Source organism: Cinclus cinclus, chromosome 1 (genome assembly GCF_963662255.1).
Source record: "Cinclus cinclus chromosome 1, bCinCin1.1, whole genome shotgun sequence".
Taxonomy (NCBI): Eukaryota; Metazoa; Chordata; class Aves; order Passeriformes; family Cinclidae; genus Cinclus; species Cinclus cinclus.
The window spans coordinates 62,677,247-62,697,611 of record NC_085046.1 but is presented as its reverse complement, the minus strand read 5'-3'; the positions used below and the strand labels follow the sequence as shown (position 1 = coordinate 62,697,611).

Below are 20,365 nucleotides of genomic sequence, written 5' to 3'. Positions count from 1 at the left end.
AAGGTAGCTTTTTGAAATATCTTCCCATTGCCATTACCTGTGAGAATTTTAACCATGCTGCAGATTTATTGTGAAGAGAAAAAAAAAAAAAAAAAAGACACAAAGTCCAGACAGATTTGTTTTGTGTTTTTAACTCAGGGCATAAAGCAAAACAAACAAAAAAAAGTGGTGAAGAGATAAATCAATGCCTAAAAACAGAGAAGATGCATGTAGTGGAAAAGCACCTGATTAGGTACTAAAAAGGGCATAGCTTCAGCATGGATACAGTGAGCAAAGGAGCACTCCAGGTTAAGAGAGGGAGAGTTTGAGAATGGGAGAGTCTATAACACTGCAGAAATGCAGAGGCCTTTTCATTCAGCAGCAACAGACTAAGCACAGCTATGTTATGAAAAAAAAGTTATTACATTATAAGATTTGTCTTATTGCAGCAGAAAAAAGCCCAACAAAACAAAACCAACCAACCAACCAACAACAACAACAAAAAAATCTAAATTCGACATTTTAAAATCAAATCAGGCTGTCCACCCTGACATGTTTCAGCGCAGGAGAAAGATATTTACCAATTAGAATACAAAAATATAAATACAAAGTAGTTAATAACAGGATAAAAAAACCCCAATCCCTGTCAGTGAGTACTTACTATAAGGGAAGTTACTCAGAGGTGTGAAACTCAAAACAGACAAAAGAGCTGAGACATGAGTGACACACACACACACTACCATAATAACTACAGATGACTAAATGCAATCAAAGCTTCCCATTTAGAGTAAGCAGCAGAGTGCTGCTGGGAGCTGCTAACAGCATTCAAGCTGTATTCTGAAGCACCATCATTTCTGGAGATAAGTTTACATGATATCTTTAAAGAGCATGGGAGAATGCAGGTAGAAGGTCAGGAGAACAAAGGGCAGAAAAAGAAAAGTTAAACTTAAAGAGAACAGAAGAAGGCGTAAACTTTATCTGTGGATCTGCTTGGACAGAAATGATGAGGTTTAGTGCTGAGATTAGCTCTGTATGTTTAAAGAGCCAGCAGGGTGTTAAGTCAGGTCTGGCTAGTGGGCCCAGCCTCCTGCATGCTGACCCAGAGACTGCAGGAGAGTCTGTAGCCTGTGCTGGCACTCACTCAGAGGCAGCTAAGAAGAGAATTTTGGGATTCTGCACTGGGATATGAAGTTCTCGACAGTGATGCTGTACTGCAGTTACACAATGGAAAGTCGCCTTCATAGGAAGAGAAACATGAAAAGTGTATTCCTTCCTGATGATTGATTTAAATACACCTGTTGACATTACTGATTGAGCTGAATGTTAAGTTTAAAGCACAGTTATTTGCAATAGCGGGAGAAAAACAATCTGTGAATGTTACCTCATTTTTTTGGCAAAGTATTTCAACTGCTTAGTTTCTAGTATTCAACAAAACACTTTAAATACTACTTAAGACACAGCTTTATGGTTCTATTTAGTACCATCTGTGCAGTGATTGCTGTCAGCTCTACCAGTTATGCTGGGATTAGGCTGCACCACTCTGGAAACAGAAAATCCCAGAAAACAGAGTGCACACTCAGAAGCATGTTGCAGGTACTCCCAAACACCAAATCAACACCATGGTGTCCATTAGCTATCTCTACACAGCCAGACCTCACACGTGGGTTTTAGGAGACTCCCATCAGCTTTGCCTCCTTACCTGAACATGTGCTCATCTTGCACTGCATCTGAATTAGCAAAGCAGTAGTGGAGGCCCACATCCAGCTACCTTCTGCCCTTTCCTGTCCCTGGCATTGCTCTTCACTCCAATACTGCCACAAACGCCAGGTACAGCATGGGCAGCACGGGCTAATGAAGCTTTGCTAGACACCAGGACTGTGGGAGTCCAGCACTGAGTCTCCTGATCTGACTCTGCACAGAGGAGCTGAGGCCTTACAAAGCTTATCAGCTAAACTTCCAAGACACTGAGCTGCAATTCTTCTGTTTCAGGAGCTGCAACTCAGCTAATTATCTCTGCCATAAATAACCCACGGCCTAAATGATCTACCCAGGGATCTGCCTGCATAGTGAACAGAGTTACACAAAACAAACCAGAAGAAAAAAAACAGAATTAAATGTGGTCCCTTAAAAAGTTGACAAAGATCCTTAGAAGAGAATGAGAAGCCATCTATTAAGGAACAAGAAAGACTCTGAGCAAGCAAACAGTCTGAAACACTCTGAAAAGTCATATGAAAGGGCACAGGGGTTCTGAACTCTGATAAGCATTACATTAATTAGGGAGCAGCATTAATGAGGTCAACAGTTCTGGGTTAGTAACATCAGGATAAGAACGTGAAGGAGCAAACTAGGTGAAGAGCAATACTGCAAACAAAACTCAGGTTTGACAAATACAGCATTGAGTTCAAAATTATCACACTGATTCTTCAGTGTAGCTTTCCCACTTTGACCATCATCACTAATATTTTAAGCCAGAGCAGCCCTCAGTTCTCAGTTGTCTATGTAATAAGGAGTCAACTGTTTCCTTTTTTGTCTAAATAGCCATTCTACTAAAAAAAGAAAAGGCTAAGACATGTTGTTTGATCAGTAATTCCACACCAGCTTAGTTTATTTTCATCTACTACACCTGCAAACTGAGACATTAAACTGAAAGAGCATACTACAAGAGAAGCAGCAGCTAAGGCAGGTATCTCATTTCAAATACTCTTTGATTAATGATACTTTAAGAGAAAAAAAACTACAAAAATAACCCAAGCCAACCAACCAAAAATGTCACAGGAGACCAACACAAAGCAGCCTTTGCTCCCTGTTCTGCAGGGAATGTATAACTTTTCTTCTATTTTGGAAGCAAAGTAGGATGATAATTACAAAAGTATTTAAAATATGAAATATTTCCACCACTATTTGGAAAAAAAATATGCAAGTTTCCTAGTCAAATCAAACACTTACTTTCAGCTCACTGAACTCTGACATTGCTCCTCAGAGCTACTAGTCAACAGGTTGTCAGACTCTTATCACTTCCAAATGTTTCTTGAAATTTATGAAATTAGCTAGTTTTAGTTTTCCTTTTCCTACACAACAACTGCTTGTTGTCAGTATTTCTATTTTATTTCCTTAGAACACACTGCTAATGAAAAATTTCTCAGTCAAAATACAGTTCTTCAATTCCATTTTATAATATCCCATTTCAAAGTCCATAAAGACTCAGCATTTACTTTCCCTCTTCCATCTGAGCAAGGGCAAGCTCACTTGCCTCTCTTTTCTGAACCATGATGAAGATGCCAATACCTTGAGAAAAACATTTGAACCATGAGATCCTTCAGAAGTCATCCTAGCCACAACCTCCTAGACACAGGATGGCACATTAAGTTCAATTTGGCTTAGAGAGATTTTAATGAAACTAGTTTCACACCTTGGCCATGTGAGTACAAGAGTGTTTTCAAAGTCTATTTTATCTGTCTTGCACATGGGCCATGGATTTCTTCTTCATTCAGGTAAGAAATTCTGAAATAGCTGCCAAGAGTACAGGTCACACACCAGAAGAACCGTAACTCAGAAAACATGCGTGTCTTGCTGAGCACTAGGGGCTTTCACCCGCTCAACACTGCCAATCTGCATTTCTGGGTTTAAACTAGCCCAAAGTTGCAAGAGAACATCCTGAAATTCCAGAGGTACACCACATACCTCAGAGCACACACAAAACCTCCATCTGTGAGTATAGATGGCAGCAAGGACAGCATTAGCATTTCTGACAAAAGAGTGCCACATTCACATCTGCAAAACTGAAACTTCAAGAACTACTTGAGAGGATGCAGCCTGCCCCAAGGAGTAAACAAAGAAAGAGAGATTAGACTGATGTCTATCCAGGTTCAGTATTCATCCACCACATCCTGCTGAGAACTTGAAAATAGAGCTGTCAAGAGCTAATTTCTAACTTTCACCATGTGCAAATCAGACATCTCCCTCCTTCAGTAGCCAGCAATTCTGACAGTAAAGAGGAATCAAATCACAGAACTGCAATGCTAAGAGAGGCAGAACATCTACTGAATTTATTAAAATAATCAAGTTACTATTCCATTGAAAGGGACCTGAGAACACTTAAATGTTCCATCTTCAAACACACTTCATCATCCTTTTGATGGACACACAAGTTGTCTCCCGTTATTCCAATTATTTCACAGTCAATCTGAAAAGGTTCTCATTCATGACATTTAATGTAATAAACAGTAAAAAATTCAGTGTTAAAATATGGATTACAGCCATGCACTAAAGCATGCCATGGATTTAGCTACAATGTTATAAACACCTCAAACAAGAAACATTCTAAGGACTTGGAAGCTCTTGACAGGGAAGCTACATAGCAAGATGTCCAGTGTTCAGTGGTCTGTTTACAACAACTGATTTTCCTTTTTGTTCTCAACTTGGATCTCAACCAGAACACCCATGAAGACTAGTACCACCCCAGAGAATGCCAGGTTTTCAGGAGGATGAAAAGAAGCTTGAAGCTTTTTTTTACTTTTTTTTTTTTTTTTTTTTTTTTGCAGGGGGCAGAGGTAGGAAATGTTGTTAGTTGGTTTGATTTTCTCCAACATGTATTTTAAGTAGCTTCATCATGTTGTTGGGCAAACATTTCTGCAGCTCTCTTTTGCCTTTCATAATCCTGGTTCCCAAGTATCCTTTCCCTATATATTCCACTACATCAGCAGCAAATCTGTTAACAAGCCACCTCTTGGGTTACTTTATGTGTCAGTTTCTCTGCAGACACTGAAGCAGCATTTCTCAAGGGAACTCCTATCAAAAATGCAGGTACAACGATTAGATTAACACCAGAAGAATTAGAATGATTCAAAAGTTCCTTCTTTTTAAATGTATGGAAAGTATTAGCTTGCCTTCGAGAAAGTTTGTTTCAGAATAGCATATCTGCTGGACGCAGAAAATATCTCCAAAACCAGCAAAACATGAGTGCTGGGATGATGGTCCATTATACACTTAAAACTTTCAGAACCCTATTTTTATCTCAATGTAATAAAACAGCAAGTGCAGGAAGTTGGCGAATACTTTCTGCTCTTACTCCCTTACATAACTGCACAGGTCTTTTTAAAGAAAACATATTCTACCTCAACTACTTGCTGCTGAGCATTCAGAGGATATGTTAAGTAATGCATTACTGTCTTCAGTTACATACAGGGAATAAACTGATGTTTCTCTGTTTCACCAAATGGCCAATTTCTATTTCAGTCAGAGATTTTGCTAGATACAATTCTCTGAAAATGTATTTGAAATCTAAAGGAAATGGAGAATTATCTCAAAATAAAGAATGACAACACGGTATGACAGGAAGGAAAAATACCAAGACTCATCAACATGTTTAGGACTTGCATCATTCAGGGAGGTGGCACTACTGAGCCAAAACAAGTCTGGAGCACTGCAAACTCACATCACACTGTGTATCTAAAAAACTCACATTGATAGATGCTGACAAAGAAACTTTCCAAAGTAGAACAGGACGCCACTCATTCAGGGCCAGCCATAAAGCAGCTTTGCCAGTAGAGAGCCTCCACCAGCTCTGTGCCTCCACTGGAATGCTCTGTTGATTTATCTTTTGCAAAAGCTTGTCAACTGTAAAACAAGCCTGGGCTTTTGAATCACAAAGTAAACTGAATTTAAAGTAAACATTCAACAAGAATAAGAACTCTGAAGCTTTAAAAATTACACTGCAGCCAGTGCCAGTAACCATACAAATCAATTTGTTTGGCAGATAAATTGTCCCTTCCACCTCACATGATCTTTTTTTGTTTCAACTCTGAAAGAATCAAGTTTATGAAAGGCCACCTCAGCTACACTGGACATGATTTTTAATAATGAAGTGAGTCAGAAAGTGGAAACCACCATGAGAAGAAGTATCAAGTCCTCCAGTTTCTTATCTAAGATCTGCCCTTCCTTGTCATCACGTTAGAATTAAGCAAAATAGAGCACTCCACATTCTAGTACTTAACACTAGAAAAATTATCATGGTAGCTCAAGAGACAGATTCAGAATTTTGAAGCCTTACAAGAGGAAAAAATTTAATCTTGGCTAGAGGCTTTAGTACACTACTTAATTGGGATTGACATTTGTGTTTAAAAACAGACTATGGAATAAACTAAAAAAATGTAAGCTCAATAAATCAAATATGACGTGCATTTTTATTGTATTTGTAAGCCTAAAATATACTCTAATACAAAAAAATTCAGAAAAAATTATTCAAGCGTTGACATTTTCAACAATGTGTTTTTAAAACAAAGCATCAAGTTACCTTCTATAAAGTTTACAGTTCACAATGCACCCTGGCACTTTTTTAAACATATGGAGCAGTATCTTCCTAAGTACATGCAGAGAAAAGCATGCCATTCCAGCCACAGCAACTGCTTTGATTCATATTTATGAACTGCTTAAAATTCTTGGAATATACATACACACTTCCAAAAGAAGATGCAGCAACACCATGAATCTCCAGTTACTACTAGCCTGGTATCTATGCTGTTACTGAACATGAAAAGGCAGCACAGGCTTGGTGAAAACTAGTTTTTAAGAAACAGCTGAGTATAGAACCTGTTGCTAGTGGACAGTGAGCCTCTTGGCATCCATCTGCAGCATCATCATTAACTATGCTAGTTAGCATGCACTAACACAAGCACCCAGAAATGTTTCAGGTACACCTCTGCATGGCTGTGCTGACTGATTCACCTCAAAATAAACCCTGTACCATTAATAAGCACCAAACTATATTAATGACTTAATTTGTCAAAACAATAGTTGCATCATAAATTTCTCTCCTGAGTTATAACACTTAAATAACAAATATGTCACTATAGGATGATAAGCATGTAAGGGACTTCATAAGGGGCTGTAACTACACAGATTTCCCTACAGTGATCCAAGTGAAATGAGACAGAACATTCAAATTACCTCCTATTGAAAAAGTTCCATCTTACAACCCACTTGTTTCACATTATCCAAAGATGATGTAGGAGTATTTGGTAAGGATGTATGTGAGGATGTCTCTATTTAGGACCTAACAAAATACCAAATTAAGGGTGTGGCTGACGACTACAGAATATACTAGTTCAGGATATGGTTATGAATTTATAGATGTTTTGATGGCTGAGGGTGGGGTTTTAAAACTATTATTTCTATATTAGAAGGCAACTATCAAAAATAAAGGCCAGAATTACAGATGATAACACTAACCAAGAAAAACATTATCAGAAAGCCAGTTACTCACTTTTCACCCAAAAAGAGAAATTACATAAAGGGACACTCTGGCATTGAAAACAGCCTGTGTAACTCTTGCTCTTCATCAACATAGATATCTTGAGCTCAAGTCATTGATTTTTTTCAACTCCTGTCAGCAATGCATTTTTCTGGTTGACCTTCATATTCTAAGATAACTTACTGAGCTCCTCTATCACCCCCCAGCAAACACCCATCTCATACAGCTTCATACAGAAGAACCACAAAGGCACACACGATCACCCCAAGTTCCATCAAACCTCAAACTCTAATGACCAATTTCATATTAACATACATTTCATATCAACATACTTCCTCTTGCAACACACACAGCAACATTAATTCCAGGCAAGGACACAACTGTTTTAGCTGACATGGTGCCTTAGGTCATAGGTTAACTCAAGAGTTGAGTCCTGTGGTGCACATCATTGCACAGCAGGAGCCTTTTTGTCATGGGCTGCACTCACTGTCTCCAGCCAACACTTTCACCCTTCCTTAAACAGCCCTCTTCACTCTGCCATCAGTAACAGAAATTCTTTCAAAATATCAACCAACCAGAGAAATTACTCAGTTAAGCAAGAGCATGTGCACAAGTAGTTGGCATGTTGCTAGAGCAAGCAGTAATTGTTTCCATTAATAGATTCAAACCATGCCCAGGGCAGGCCAAATAAGCAAAGGCACTGCACTACTTTCCCATCATTCAGGACAGTCTGTCGGTGCAGGAGACACTGGCACCGCAGCCAGAGGCAGCCACCACTACTCAGTCTGCACCACAGGAACTCAGCAGCTCAAAATCTGACAAAGCCTCAAAAACAATAGCAAAAAGTGCATTGGTGAATTTAAAGATTTAGCTCTAATCTTATTACTAGGAGTACCACCATGTTGAATGCCTGAACAGCAGCTGCCTGCCTGTACATGCTGCCCTGCGGGCCCGACCAGAGTGATAAGGGATTCGCTTTGTCCCTGAAACTTTGTGCACACAGACCTCCACACAAGGGCAGCTGGTGTGCACTGCTGCTCCCTGAGCTCAGCACCAGCACTTCTCAAGCACTTCCTGAAGTATCTTGAATCTAGCCCACACCTGGGTCACAACATGTTTACAAGCATCACTTAACTCTAAGTTTTTAACTATTACACTACAGTGAATTAAAAGTCTGGAGTCTTACCACGTGCACATTTAATAAACCTACCAGATGTACAACAGAGCAGAGAATGTTGTTTTCAAAACAAAACAACAGTCTCTGTTTACACTAAGGGGGTAAGGAGGTGAAAACAAAACTTTTCCTTTAGTCCTGACATCACCCAAAAAAGGACCAAAAAACCCCTCTGTTTTAAGAGAGCAGCAATTTTTTAAAATTTACAATTAATTTCAATAGACGACATATTCAAGGTGTATTGACTAGTAATCCAGAGCTCAAAAACACCTCTGGCTGCAGAAATAAACATTTGCATGTACAGATGCATCTTCTAAACACAGAAGCTAAGCATGTCTATAGGCCTCCTGATCTTTTTACACATATTTTCATGTCCTACAACATAGGTACTTCCGACATAGCAAAAGAGAAAAATTGGACAGGTTTGAAGCTGCACCTCATTCGACTGTGTTCTACTCAGAAATATTTGAACATAACACTCAGTAGTCCAAAAGCACAGAATTACTAAAAAGCAACAATTGCCTAAACATGGTCGTTCTAAGAAGAGTTTTCCTTCTCCTCAAATGCTTTATCTATTTTTATTCTGAAATTTTGCCAGCTAAGTACTACAGGCTGCTTACCCACAATCCCAACAGCTTCCAGCAGTAGTTTCCTCTAGCAATCAATTTAAAGAGGAAATCACAAGCTCCTATCAGCAATCTGGATTTCATAAACATGGTAAAATAATGGATGCTGCATTTACTCACAGTTCAGGTCACCTCACGAAGAACCAGGAGCTGTATCACCCAGTATTTTGGACTACAGGTTTGTGCCAAACTACATGGAATTTTATAACAGCAGTTTCAAGGTACTGCATTTAGTGTGGCATCTGAGGCATGAATGGATTAAAATAATGCAAAAGCAGCTCCCAAAATGACATTTTCCAACCACACATTTCGTAATTCAAATCCATCTCCTCTGCCAAGGTTCAAAGCTAACAGTTCACATCCTGAACACTGATATCTAACAGCAAAGTTACACAGGTCAAAGTCAGATTACTTTTTCAATTTCCTGCAAAGATAAAAGTTGCTGCCTTCTCCTATTTAATGATCCACCTCTGACAGGTGATAATTTGCAGTCCACACATCAAAGATGTGATCTGGTTGGTCATTCCTACAGATATGGAACTAATTAGCAGCTGTCCTGTTTCAGTTTCCAGAAGTTTCAATTTGAAAAAGTTACCATTATCATGAAGGTCTCCAACAGCACTCTTCTCTCATCTCTGATGCTACCCAAAGCAACATATCAAAAACTACAAAGTATTACACCCACCAAGGGAAGGACTGTGTACTAAAGACCATCCAAAATCATGTTTTCTCCAAAACAGAAGGAGCAACAGCTGTTTTCTGGAAACAAGAGTTTTCGGACAAGCTGCCTAGGGATGAAATCTGTGCTTCAGATATTAATCTTTGAAAGTATTATGACCTACAAAAACTAGATAGATGCATACACATCTGTTCCCAGCTATTTATTTTATTAAAGACCCTAAACCTCTGAAGAAAAAAAAAAAAAAGATCCCATACATTCTGGCATGTTTAGTAATTTAGCACTCTAAGAGGGGCTTTTTTAAGTAGAATTGAGCTTCAGTGCTACTTGTCTTATCAAAATGAGGATAGAAGAGGACAGAACAAACAAGTAATAACATGCTGTTTTGTTTTTTTTTTTAAGAGTAAAGACAGGCAAGAAAATACTTTCAGAAAAAAGTGAGATTTTGAGTTCAGCTCTACAATCTGAGGACTTCCTTCTTATTTTCTGCTCTGAGATTTTTCTTAAGGCAAAATCTGCAATAGGTGACTGGGCTCTAATGGAATGAATTGCCCAATAAAGGAATTTGTGTTTCAGTTAAAACTACAGATGAAATAGCATTTCAGTTCTACTGTCTCCATGGTTCCTTGTTTATTTCTGTCAAGACAAATATTTTGCTTATTAAAGGAAAAATCATGTCATGAAGAACTGTTATCAGGGAGCTAAAATAAAACTTTCCAGATCCCATGTGTTAAAAAGTGTAGCTGAAAGGAAAGGAAGGAAAGCATATTTTAACAATCAGAAACAGAGGAGGAACCAGCCCAGCAAGAACTCATTTGTCCTACTAAAAAATAACATTTGTAATGTAAAGTCAGATCATTAGTAGACATAGAGATGTGAAATCTCCATTGTAAAAAATTACTCAACCATTTTGTAGGATTGTCTGTGACTCCATACTCTAATTACCTTATAGTCAATATGCCACCTCACTGCCAAAAACTAAATACAAATATTTATAGCAGGACAGCAGGATGTATTCAGCTGGCTTTGAAACATAATACCCATTTTTAAAAGACTATAAATTAGAATAGTTTGGGGTTTTTTTCTGTGAAGAGAGTATACTTTGAGAAAGGAAATTCAGGTTCCCAGGTAAAGACAGGAAAAAAAAATCAGAGAGCTCACAGAAACTTTCTTCTTGAGAAGAAATGGAAATCTTTATTGGTTTGGGAAGGAAACAGCTGAGAGACACAAGAAGTAACTGAAAGAACACACAAGCACTCTTCAGCAAATATAAAGGAAACTACTGCTACCAGTAAAAGCAAAATATGGGTTAAAGGTATGAAGTCCAACAACAAACTTCCAAAACTTTGCCAGCACCAGAGATTATACCTGATAGCAGCTAATGAAAATTGTTCCTTTTTGAGCTCTGTCTCCAATTATTCAAGTTGATAAAGATTTTCCTGCACCTTTCAGACTCAGACTGTTCAGTTTTACTATGTTCTGGTTTTCCTTCTTCACTAGTTTAGAACACTGAAAGTCATGTGCAGCAGGCAACAGCAGGCCTGCTGCTTATAAAAAGACAGAACACTTGCATTTAGAAACAATTACTATTTTGTAGCTGTGTTTATTATGGTGTGAGTGCTGTGTGATCTAGCAGTTAGAAGATGCAGTCAGAATCCTGTTCTAATTTATTGCTATAACTTTACCTCTAACACAATAATGAAAGTTGGACAAATGACAGCACTGTCTGGGATTTTAGGCCTTTTACATCACCTGTAAAACTAGCATTACTTGCCCATCTAAAATCCTTCAGAAATATGCCTTAATCATGCCTACAGCCTATTTAAAATAATGCAGCTGACTTTAGATTTAATTCCAAAATTCCGTACAGCATAGGCAAAGCTAGTAAAATCTGATTTTCCTAACCTTGGATGTTTTTCCAAGAGCAAATTTTATAATTTTATAGTTATTAAAGAGGTGCCTAATTTTACTTTAGAGAATTCTGTCAGTACCTTTTGAATTATAACTGAGAGAACAAAGCAAATAAAGAGCATGGTCCTGAATTCTACTCCCTACACCCTATAGTCTCTTGGCTTCAGCTGAATTTTAAAAAGCAGCCCTGGAAACCAAATTTGTTTAGAAGGCTACTTATTCTTATTCCGAAATACAGCACAAACTTGTAGTTCCATTCAGTTAGAAAAGGGAAATTTCCATATAAAAAGATAAAATGCGGAAGGGGAAAGGTAAGACTAAACAGAATATTAAAATAATGCATAGAAGAGAGAAAGGCCAATTAATAACCCTAACAAATTAAATCATTTTTGCAATGACATGGTTGCTCTGAAAGAAAAATCCAGTTAAGCTATATAAAAACAAGCTACACAAAGAAAACCAAAAATCCGTTTGACATCTCTAACCCTGCCAAGGCATCAAACCAAGTACAAGCAGCAACTACTCAGCAATTCAGAGCCAGTTTATACAGACATTTTATGGTGGGTACACATAGAACAGAATCCATTTCTCATCACGAGAAATTGAATTATTTATATTGAGTAAAAAATATAAACCAGCAGTTTAGCACCGAAGAGAACATAAGGATGTTCATGAGGCCCTAGAAAGCCCATCAGGCATTTTGACAGATTACACACAAAGTCTGCCATTAAGCAGGCACCCAAACTATCTGCTTGCACTAATGAGAGTTACTCCTGATCAGTATTTCTGACTGTTCTTTCCAATAACACATCTGGCAGTTGTTTCAAACACACAAGTTAGCAGCCAGCCAAATTCCAGCCTCACACTGTGCTGCAAGCAGGACAGCTATCCCTTGCCAACACAGCTGCCGACGGTGAGGTCTCATACAAGCGTCACAGCTCACCCATAAGGCTCTTAACGGAGAGGCAGAAGCCAGTTCCCACCAAGAGAATTTAGATATTTTACAGATATTAAAGCCTAATAAACACAAGACACACAAGCTCTCAAAAGACAATCACTGCATAGTCTCACTGAATATCTGCAGGCCAGTGCGCACAATAAGCAAAATACCCGAGTTACCAGCACTTGATTAAACTACCTGGACCTTAGTCTCCCAAGTCTATGGAAACAGTGAGTTTGAAATCTTAATTTTGTTTTTGTTTTATAAACTCTGTGTATCATTTATATTTCATACCTGTCAATCCCACTCATTTTGAGGAGTTTGTTATTCTTATTACAGCAGTGTTGTGATGGAAGCTATATACACACTTCAATAAACTCCCATTTATTGAAAAAAAATACAACCCATACATTCTAAAACAAAACAGTTTCGAAAAACCCCCAAGACTTACATTTCACAGATGAGCTGCTAAGACCCAGAGAGGCAGCACAACTTATAGAACACACAAAGATCTTTGAAAGAAGCAGGAAACAAGCACAGATCTTTCAAGATGCAGGCCAGCACTTTAGCCACAACAATGGTTCTGAAGACAATGCAAACTGGATCTAAAATGAACTGGTGTGATTACAGCTATATTCTAGTACTTGGGTTAATGTGGGAAGCACCTTCACACCTCGGACATGTAAGAACAGAAAAGGTCTCAACTTTTTCTGCTGGAAAGCTATAAAAGCATGACACTCCATCTTTGCAAAAAACAAAAAAAGAATATTCTCACACTACAGTTTCTTCATAATTATTGTGAACTGAGTCAAAAATACTTTTTAAAAAGGCTTAAGTAGTAAGAGGATGCTAGGTTGAAAATCTCCATATCCATTCAAATGACTTCTTACTCTTTGGCATTAAACACATTTAACAGATCAACTGAACTTGAGCAGTCAACAGGTAACCCAGCAGATAAGAATACAACATAACTGAACAGACCAGAATATAACATAACTATTCTCCTTGCACCTCCCTGTCTTTCCCCACACTCCCTCAAAGGAAAGAAATCTTTTCCTGTTCTGATCTATTTTTACAGTCTAGTGCATTGGTATTTTGGATTTTTTCCAAGGGTATTCTTTACTGGGGCATCACAACTAAATGCCAGATTTCAAAATTATTTTAGCATATTCTCATAGGCTACTTCACAGAACAACACTGAATTAATAAAGGATCTAGCAATTACAGCCTTTTCAAATGCAAATAGGTTAAAACCTAGTAAACAAAGTTATATAAAAAAATCCATCACTAGCATAAAAATCAGATTCTGCTTCTTGTTCCCCCACAGGTTACACCAAGTTGTTAACAGCCTATACTCAAGGGAAATTTCTGAAAACAGCACACACAGTCTAAGTCCTTAACCTATTCAACAGCTCATTTTTTTGAGCAGTCAATCAAGAATCAACTTCTAAACCTGGGAGACTAACAGGGATCTTCTGTCTCCACATTGGCTACCTCCGACTCCCCCAGAAGACAGGTAAAGAACCTACCCTTACTTCCCACGGATGCAAGCCCAAGGCAGCAGCCGCGGTCAGCGCTCACCTCTCGCCCTCTCCCTCCCACCGCGACCCCGAAAAGCACCGAGCGACACCCTGGGGACCCCGCCGCTGCCCTGACAAAGCCAAGCGAGGCGTCTGCGAGAGCGAGGCGGAGGAGCCGGGGCTGGGCTTCCACTCGGGGTTTTACCTCTCTCCTTGCTTGGCGTTGGAAGGCGGCGGGTGAAGCACAGTCTGGTTCCCTTCCATCTCCACGATGCACTTGGTATTCAGGTCCAGCTCTGCAAGGCGACACGGCGGGGGGCTGTAGCCAGGGCGGGCGAGCGCATCCCCCTCCTCCCGGCACGCCGGTGCAGCTCGGCCCCCGCCGGCTCCCCCGGGAGCGAGGGGCTGGAGCAGCGGGGGACGGCCGAGGGGGCTCGTCCTCCCGCCAGCCCGGGCACAACGCGGGGGGACGCCGCGCTCCGGTGCCGCCCCCGCCCCGAAGCGCCCCCAGCCCCCGCTCACCTCTCTTGTTCATGGGCCGGACCCTGACGGCAACTTTCACCTTGGTGTCCGACATCTTCCCCGCTCCCAGGAGCGGCGGGCGGGCGGCCCCGCTCAGCGCCGGCGGCGGCAGCGACACGGCGGAGCGCCAGCGTCCATGCCGGCCGGGAGCGAGGGCGGAGGGCCGGGACAGGCGGGGAAGGCGACAGAGGGAGGGAGAGAGGGAGGGAAGGAGAGGAGGAGGAGGAGGGTCCGGCGCCGGGGAGGGCGGTGGTGGCGCAGCCCCAGCCGCCTCCTTGCTCAGCCGCGGTCCGCGCTGGCGCTGGCTGCCGACGGGCTCGCTTGCGGAACCGCTGCCGCCGCCTCCCTGCCAATCCCCACCGCCATCTTCCGCCGCCGCCTCCTCCCGCCGCGCCGCCAGGAGTGCGGGCGCCCAGGCAGGCAGCGAGAGGGCGGGGAAAGGCGGCGCCGCCGAAGAGCGACGGAAAGACCCGAGCGCCTTCGGCCCGAGGGCGTGGGGAGACTCCCTCTCCCCCCGCCCCATCCTCGGCCGGCCGCCGCTTCCCAGGGAGCACGCGCGGGGGGATGCGCGTTGCGCGGGAAGGCGGCGCTGGCGAGAGCGGGGATGCTGCGGGAGCGGGATGCGCCCGTGGACCCTGCCCGACAGCCACCGTCCTGCCTTCTGCAGGTGTACGCCGCCACCGCAGACACCGGCTTGCCCGACTGTACACCAAGTTTCCTTGGGGCAAGGAAAGGAGAAGGAACAATCTGCCACGGAAAAAAATGTTGCGGCGTCAGGGGATCGGGTTTTTTTTCATTAAATATGCACAACGCAGGATGACCTGGGTGCAACGTGCGCCTGGAAGTAATGCAGCACCTCGAGCTGATGGAGCGAGGAGCCCCCCCGGGCTCCAGCCTGCACGTCACCTCCTTGGCTACCTGCGAAGCGCCGGGGCCACTCACGCTGTCCTGCTGTTCCAGGTGGCGACGGGCCCCCACTGACGAGTGCCTGCCCAAATGCTGCAGGACAGGGTAGTGTCCGGGGTAGTGGCCGGTTCAGTATTGGGGGAAAGCGTTACAAACAGTGGTGTTTTATCCAGCAACTGAGAGCTCTGAGGATGGCTGAACTTTCAGTGGGAAAGCCAAGAAAGATTTTTAGTTAAAAATGCAATAGGCCTCTTTTCAAAGTGTCCCATTAAAACCTTTTCTCCCCAAAACTGTTTCCTTAGCTTCAGTAAAATATCTTCCAAAGAATCAATCCTTATTATCTATGCAGCTAACTGGCAGGAATCCCAGTGCAAAACAGCAATGTCAATAGCATTTTCTTTACAGAAGACAGGCTCAAACCCCAATGGGATTATTCTGTCTACTCTGGGGCTAGACCACTGTAGGGAGAATGGGCTAAACAACCAGTGATGAATAGATAGCTGCACTGAGAAACAGCAGACCTTTCAAACAGAGGTGGGAACAATGGAGGGAAGCTTAGAAGATCAACCCCTTCCCAGCTGCCAGCACACCAACCAGAAAGGGCCCTGCAAAGCAACTCAGAGGAATGTTTCTGGAGGAAGCTTGACTGTCCCAAATGGTCACAACTTGCAGGAATGCTGAAAGGAAATGAGACACGCACTTAGCACAGCTAAGGAGAAAGGTTACCAAATAGAGCCGGGCATCTGGAGAACGTCAGCAGAAGTAGCTGGTGCACATGGACTTCTTGCCTGTAGAAGCAGGCATAAGGAATGAAGTTCATTACGAAATGCATCATAAGCATGTGGCCCAACGAGTAAAGAAAAGGAGTGATGTTGACATGAGACATCCTATTTACTGCTGGAGACTGTAAGAAACCCAGATCAAAGTAAGCGCTGGCTCAAGACAAAGCATGAGGTCTGAAATGGCTGTGCAAAAAGGGAGTTGTTCTGTGAAATTTGGACACTGCTGGGAAAGAGAAGACAGCCAACAGATGGAAGGGAAAATACTCCCATCTCAATTTTCCACCTCTTTAGTGGAAAAACTACATCATTGCAAGATTACATAAAAACAATTACATTAGCCAAAGAGAAACTAAAGGGAGTCTTTATGACATTGACTATGATTTTGGCTGTGGGAAGAGTCTTGGGAAGAAATTTTTGTGGATGTCTGGTATAGGCTTGTGAATTATACTCCACCATTTGCAGGTATAGAAAGCCAGCCATGAAAAACTGTTTAAAAAGGCAGATGCAACCTTGTTTGTCCTAATACAGACTGTAACTGTTCACTTCTTGTGAAATTCTGATTTATTCTAGTGTTAGGTAGTTGAGAAAGGGATTTTTAATCTTTCATTCACATCAATGTACCCTGAGAAACAGCTGCCAAAAATATTGTCTTTGTTCTTCTGCGTGTTTCTGCCCTCTCAAGAAAGGCCTTTTGGCAACATTTGTACCCTCACCTGACCACACCTATTGGGCAGCATGCTAATAATAGAATGTGTTTCTGGTCTCCCCTAAACTTTTGCCATTAGGGCAGAGTAGGAAGGGGGTCATGTTTTAGGGGCCCCCGTGAGATCATTAGGTAGATCAAAGAGTAGTCTGTGAATTCAGGCCATGAGACGTTTCTCTTCTGGCATTTATCTCCCCATTGAACACCATATGGAACCCTTTACATCTCTGTCTTTGCTACCGGTAGCAACTGAGGATGAATGTCTCTCACCTGTCAGAATTTGTTAGCTAGATCAGTTTACATGCCCCGTGGGAACTGGCAAGGGATACTGATGGGTCGCTAACCCATCGGAATTAGCTGCCAGCTATCCCAGACATGCTGATGGATGGATGGGAGATACCGGATGAGAAATGACAGCTTACTGCTTCAGCAATGAGAAAAGATGAGAGCTGGAGAAAGTGGAGACTGATGGTGGCTGAGGGGAACTCAGATGGAAACATGGGGATAAAATCAACTGGAGCCATCCTTCCCTGATTTCTCTTTCCTCTCCCTGTTTTCCTCCACCCTCTATTTTATTCTGGCTCTGTACTGCTGCAGTCAATGGGAATTTTGGAGTTTTACTAGGGCCAGGATTTAATCTTTGTCTGTTTCTTGTTTTCCATCTGTTTCATTCTTCTTTCTTGCCTTAGAGAAAGTACATTTTCTGTACATTTGCCCATTGATCCACAGTTCAGCAAAGAGCAAAAATAAAGCATTGCTCCTTCCTTTGTTTTGGTGGGAAGTTCCAAATGCTCCTCATCTTTCCAAGGCATAACAGAGGTAATGGGATTTGATGTGATTTGCCCATGTCTTCCCACATATTCTGAGCAGGAGGATCAATTGCTCTGCTTCATGACATGGAAATGGGGGAGTGATGCTGTGCATCCAGGTTGATGCCTGATGCCCTGATGGTGTTCCAGTGACCTCCTTTTCTTCAGCAAAGGGCAAAGAGAAATGTCATGGAGCCTGCCAAGGATATCCATCTTGTCAGCAGCATCACCAGCACATACCTTACTGTGCCTGAATGATGCATGCTGTCACTGGCACATCTAACTTCATCTTGTGTCACAGGAGACAGAGAGGAGGAAAAGCAGGCAGTGGTGCGAGCATGGGAAAGCAGTGCTATTCTTTCAGTGTTGCAAGTGATGAAAGAAAGACAAAGTATTTAATTTTATAACACCTGAAATCCAAGAGATGCTTACAATGAAGGTTTTTACTACTAAATTTAACCCAAGGAGTGTATTTTATAAAAGTGGCCCAAATAAGAGTTTTGTATTTCCAAAATTTTACTAAGTATTTTTAAAATTTTGAATTAACAGAGAAAACAAACTCTGTTATGAACCCAAATACATTACAGCATCATCCAATCAGAAGGAGGTAAAATGAATTAATACTGTAATATAAAACTGAAAGATATTTTTAAGGTTCATAATCTAATACATTGCACTTAAATTAGGGAAAAAAAACAGGAAGAAACCATAGCTCTGACAAAATAATTGATAAATTGTTCACTTTTGATGCTGTTGTAAAAGAAGAATGGCTAATAATTAGTGCAATTTTTTCAAATAGCATTTAGCACATAGGAATGAGGCATGGTCATTATGGAAAGGAGAAATATTTAATATTGGAGGGGTGGGATAAAATATGACTGTATTTGTGACAGGACACAAATTAGTGTCCTGTTATGCAGACAAACTTGGATTTTTCATTTAATGAGATGCATTTAGAGAGCACCTGGGGAAGCAAATGTCTGCCCATAATTGCACACCAGGAACTAAATTTCTGTCACGCATCACTAGGTTTTGCAAGTAACCCCCCTGGACAGATGCACTGAATTTACAAAAGAGTGTGAGGGCAGGAATTTAGCCAGTGACCTGTCTGAGGGCACTTTTCAGGCTGCTTTTCCACTTCCTTCTTGCTCCAAATTCAAGCTGGACGTTAGGCTGGATGGTTGCCACCTCTCTTATCAAAGATCTGTTTTGACTTTCTCTAATGCTGTGCAGAGGCATGAAAATTGTCCTCTATGTCCAGCATATTTATGGCAACACTCGGGGCACAGAAAGGGGCTGCAGGGACAAATGCTCTTCTGACACTCAGGAAAAAATGAAGCAGTTTGAACTGCCAGCATTAAGAACAAATGCAGAATATATGCACCTAAACATTACCCTGCCTGACAGGTGCTGCTCAAAGCTACATAAGATAAATAACTTTGAACAGGCACTGCAGTTTAAACCTCAGCTCTGAACAGAGCTGGCTTTCTGTGATGAACAAACTAAATCTGTTCTTACAGGTTAATTTACCAATGTTTTGAATTACCTGATCGGTTTTACCTCACTGGGGTGATGACCTCTGCTAGACCTTAACTCTGCCTCAATGCCCACCCTTGCTGCTCCGCAGTAGATCTCACACTGGGATCAGAGGTGAACAATTACAACCAATGAATGTCCCCAAGACAGGTACAATCACATCTCCATCAAGCTGTAACATTCATTGCTGTGGGGGCGGGGAGAAAATATCACCTGCAATTTCACTGATAAAATCTGATAAAATATTTCTCCCTGCCTATCATTCCTGATATGGTATTGCAATAGGCTTTTATAAACTTCATCCCAAGATCAGCACAATAAATGAAACTAACCCAGCTGTAAGAAGGGCTGTTCAGTTTTAGCTACATTTAACTCCATTCTGCAGAGGACAATCTCTTTGCTCCGCTCACTGAAGAAGAGGGCTCAGGGAGCTCTGTTCTCCATCTCCTATCACTTAGAACAGAGAAATAGTTTCAAATTACTGTGGGAACATTAATGGTCATTACTACCTACAGATGAGAAGTCCTATTAATAGAAATAAATGAGCTTAGAAGCAGAGTAATGCAGCTATAGCAAAGAAACTGATGGAAGTAAAAAAGCAGGGGAAAGGTAGCATGGAAACTGATGGGAAGTAAAGAAAATTTCTTTATATCGCTCAGATACATTTTCCTACACTCTGAAAGTGTGACTAAAGCTTTTACTGAATCTAAAGTGAACCTTACTGTCATCTTGGGAGGGATTTGGTTATGGCAGGGAATTTAACATCCCTGCAATTGTAACCTTAGATATGAGCAACAGTTGTGCCTTCCTCTGACAGCTAGTCATGTTCTATGTAGCTCACATTCCTTAGCTATCCAGGAAAGAAATGGTGGCTTTATTTACATTTGTGTTGCTATTGATGTTAATTATCTGAATGCCATCCCTTTTTTTCTTCAGGAAACACTCCACCCCCAACTCAAATACCTTCTTAAATTTGTTTATATGAGGGAGAGCAGGGCTGTAGATCTTCATCCTGTACTCGACCAAGCA

The 20,365-nt window shown here is 41.4% G+C and overlaps 1 protein-coding gene across 1 annotated transcript in view; it reads right to left on the bottom strand.

Moving 5' to 3' along the window:
- KIF13A (kinesin family member 13A) overlaps positions 1-14,655 on the bottom strand; it is a 102,326-nt gene extending 87,671 nt beyond the window's left edge. Inside the window, exons 1-2 of the mRNA XM_062498781.1 lie at positions 14,601-14,655; positions 14,284-14,374 (exon numbers count right to left, since the gene is read on the bottom strand). Coding sequence (XP_062354765.1) covers positions 14,284-14,374; positions 14,601-14,655 — 146 coding nt within the window. The remainder of the gene's footprint in view (positions 1-14,283; positions 14,375-14,600) is intronic.
- Positions 14,656-20,365: the final 5,710 nt, after the last annotated feature.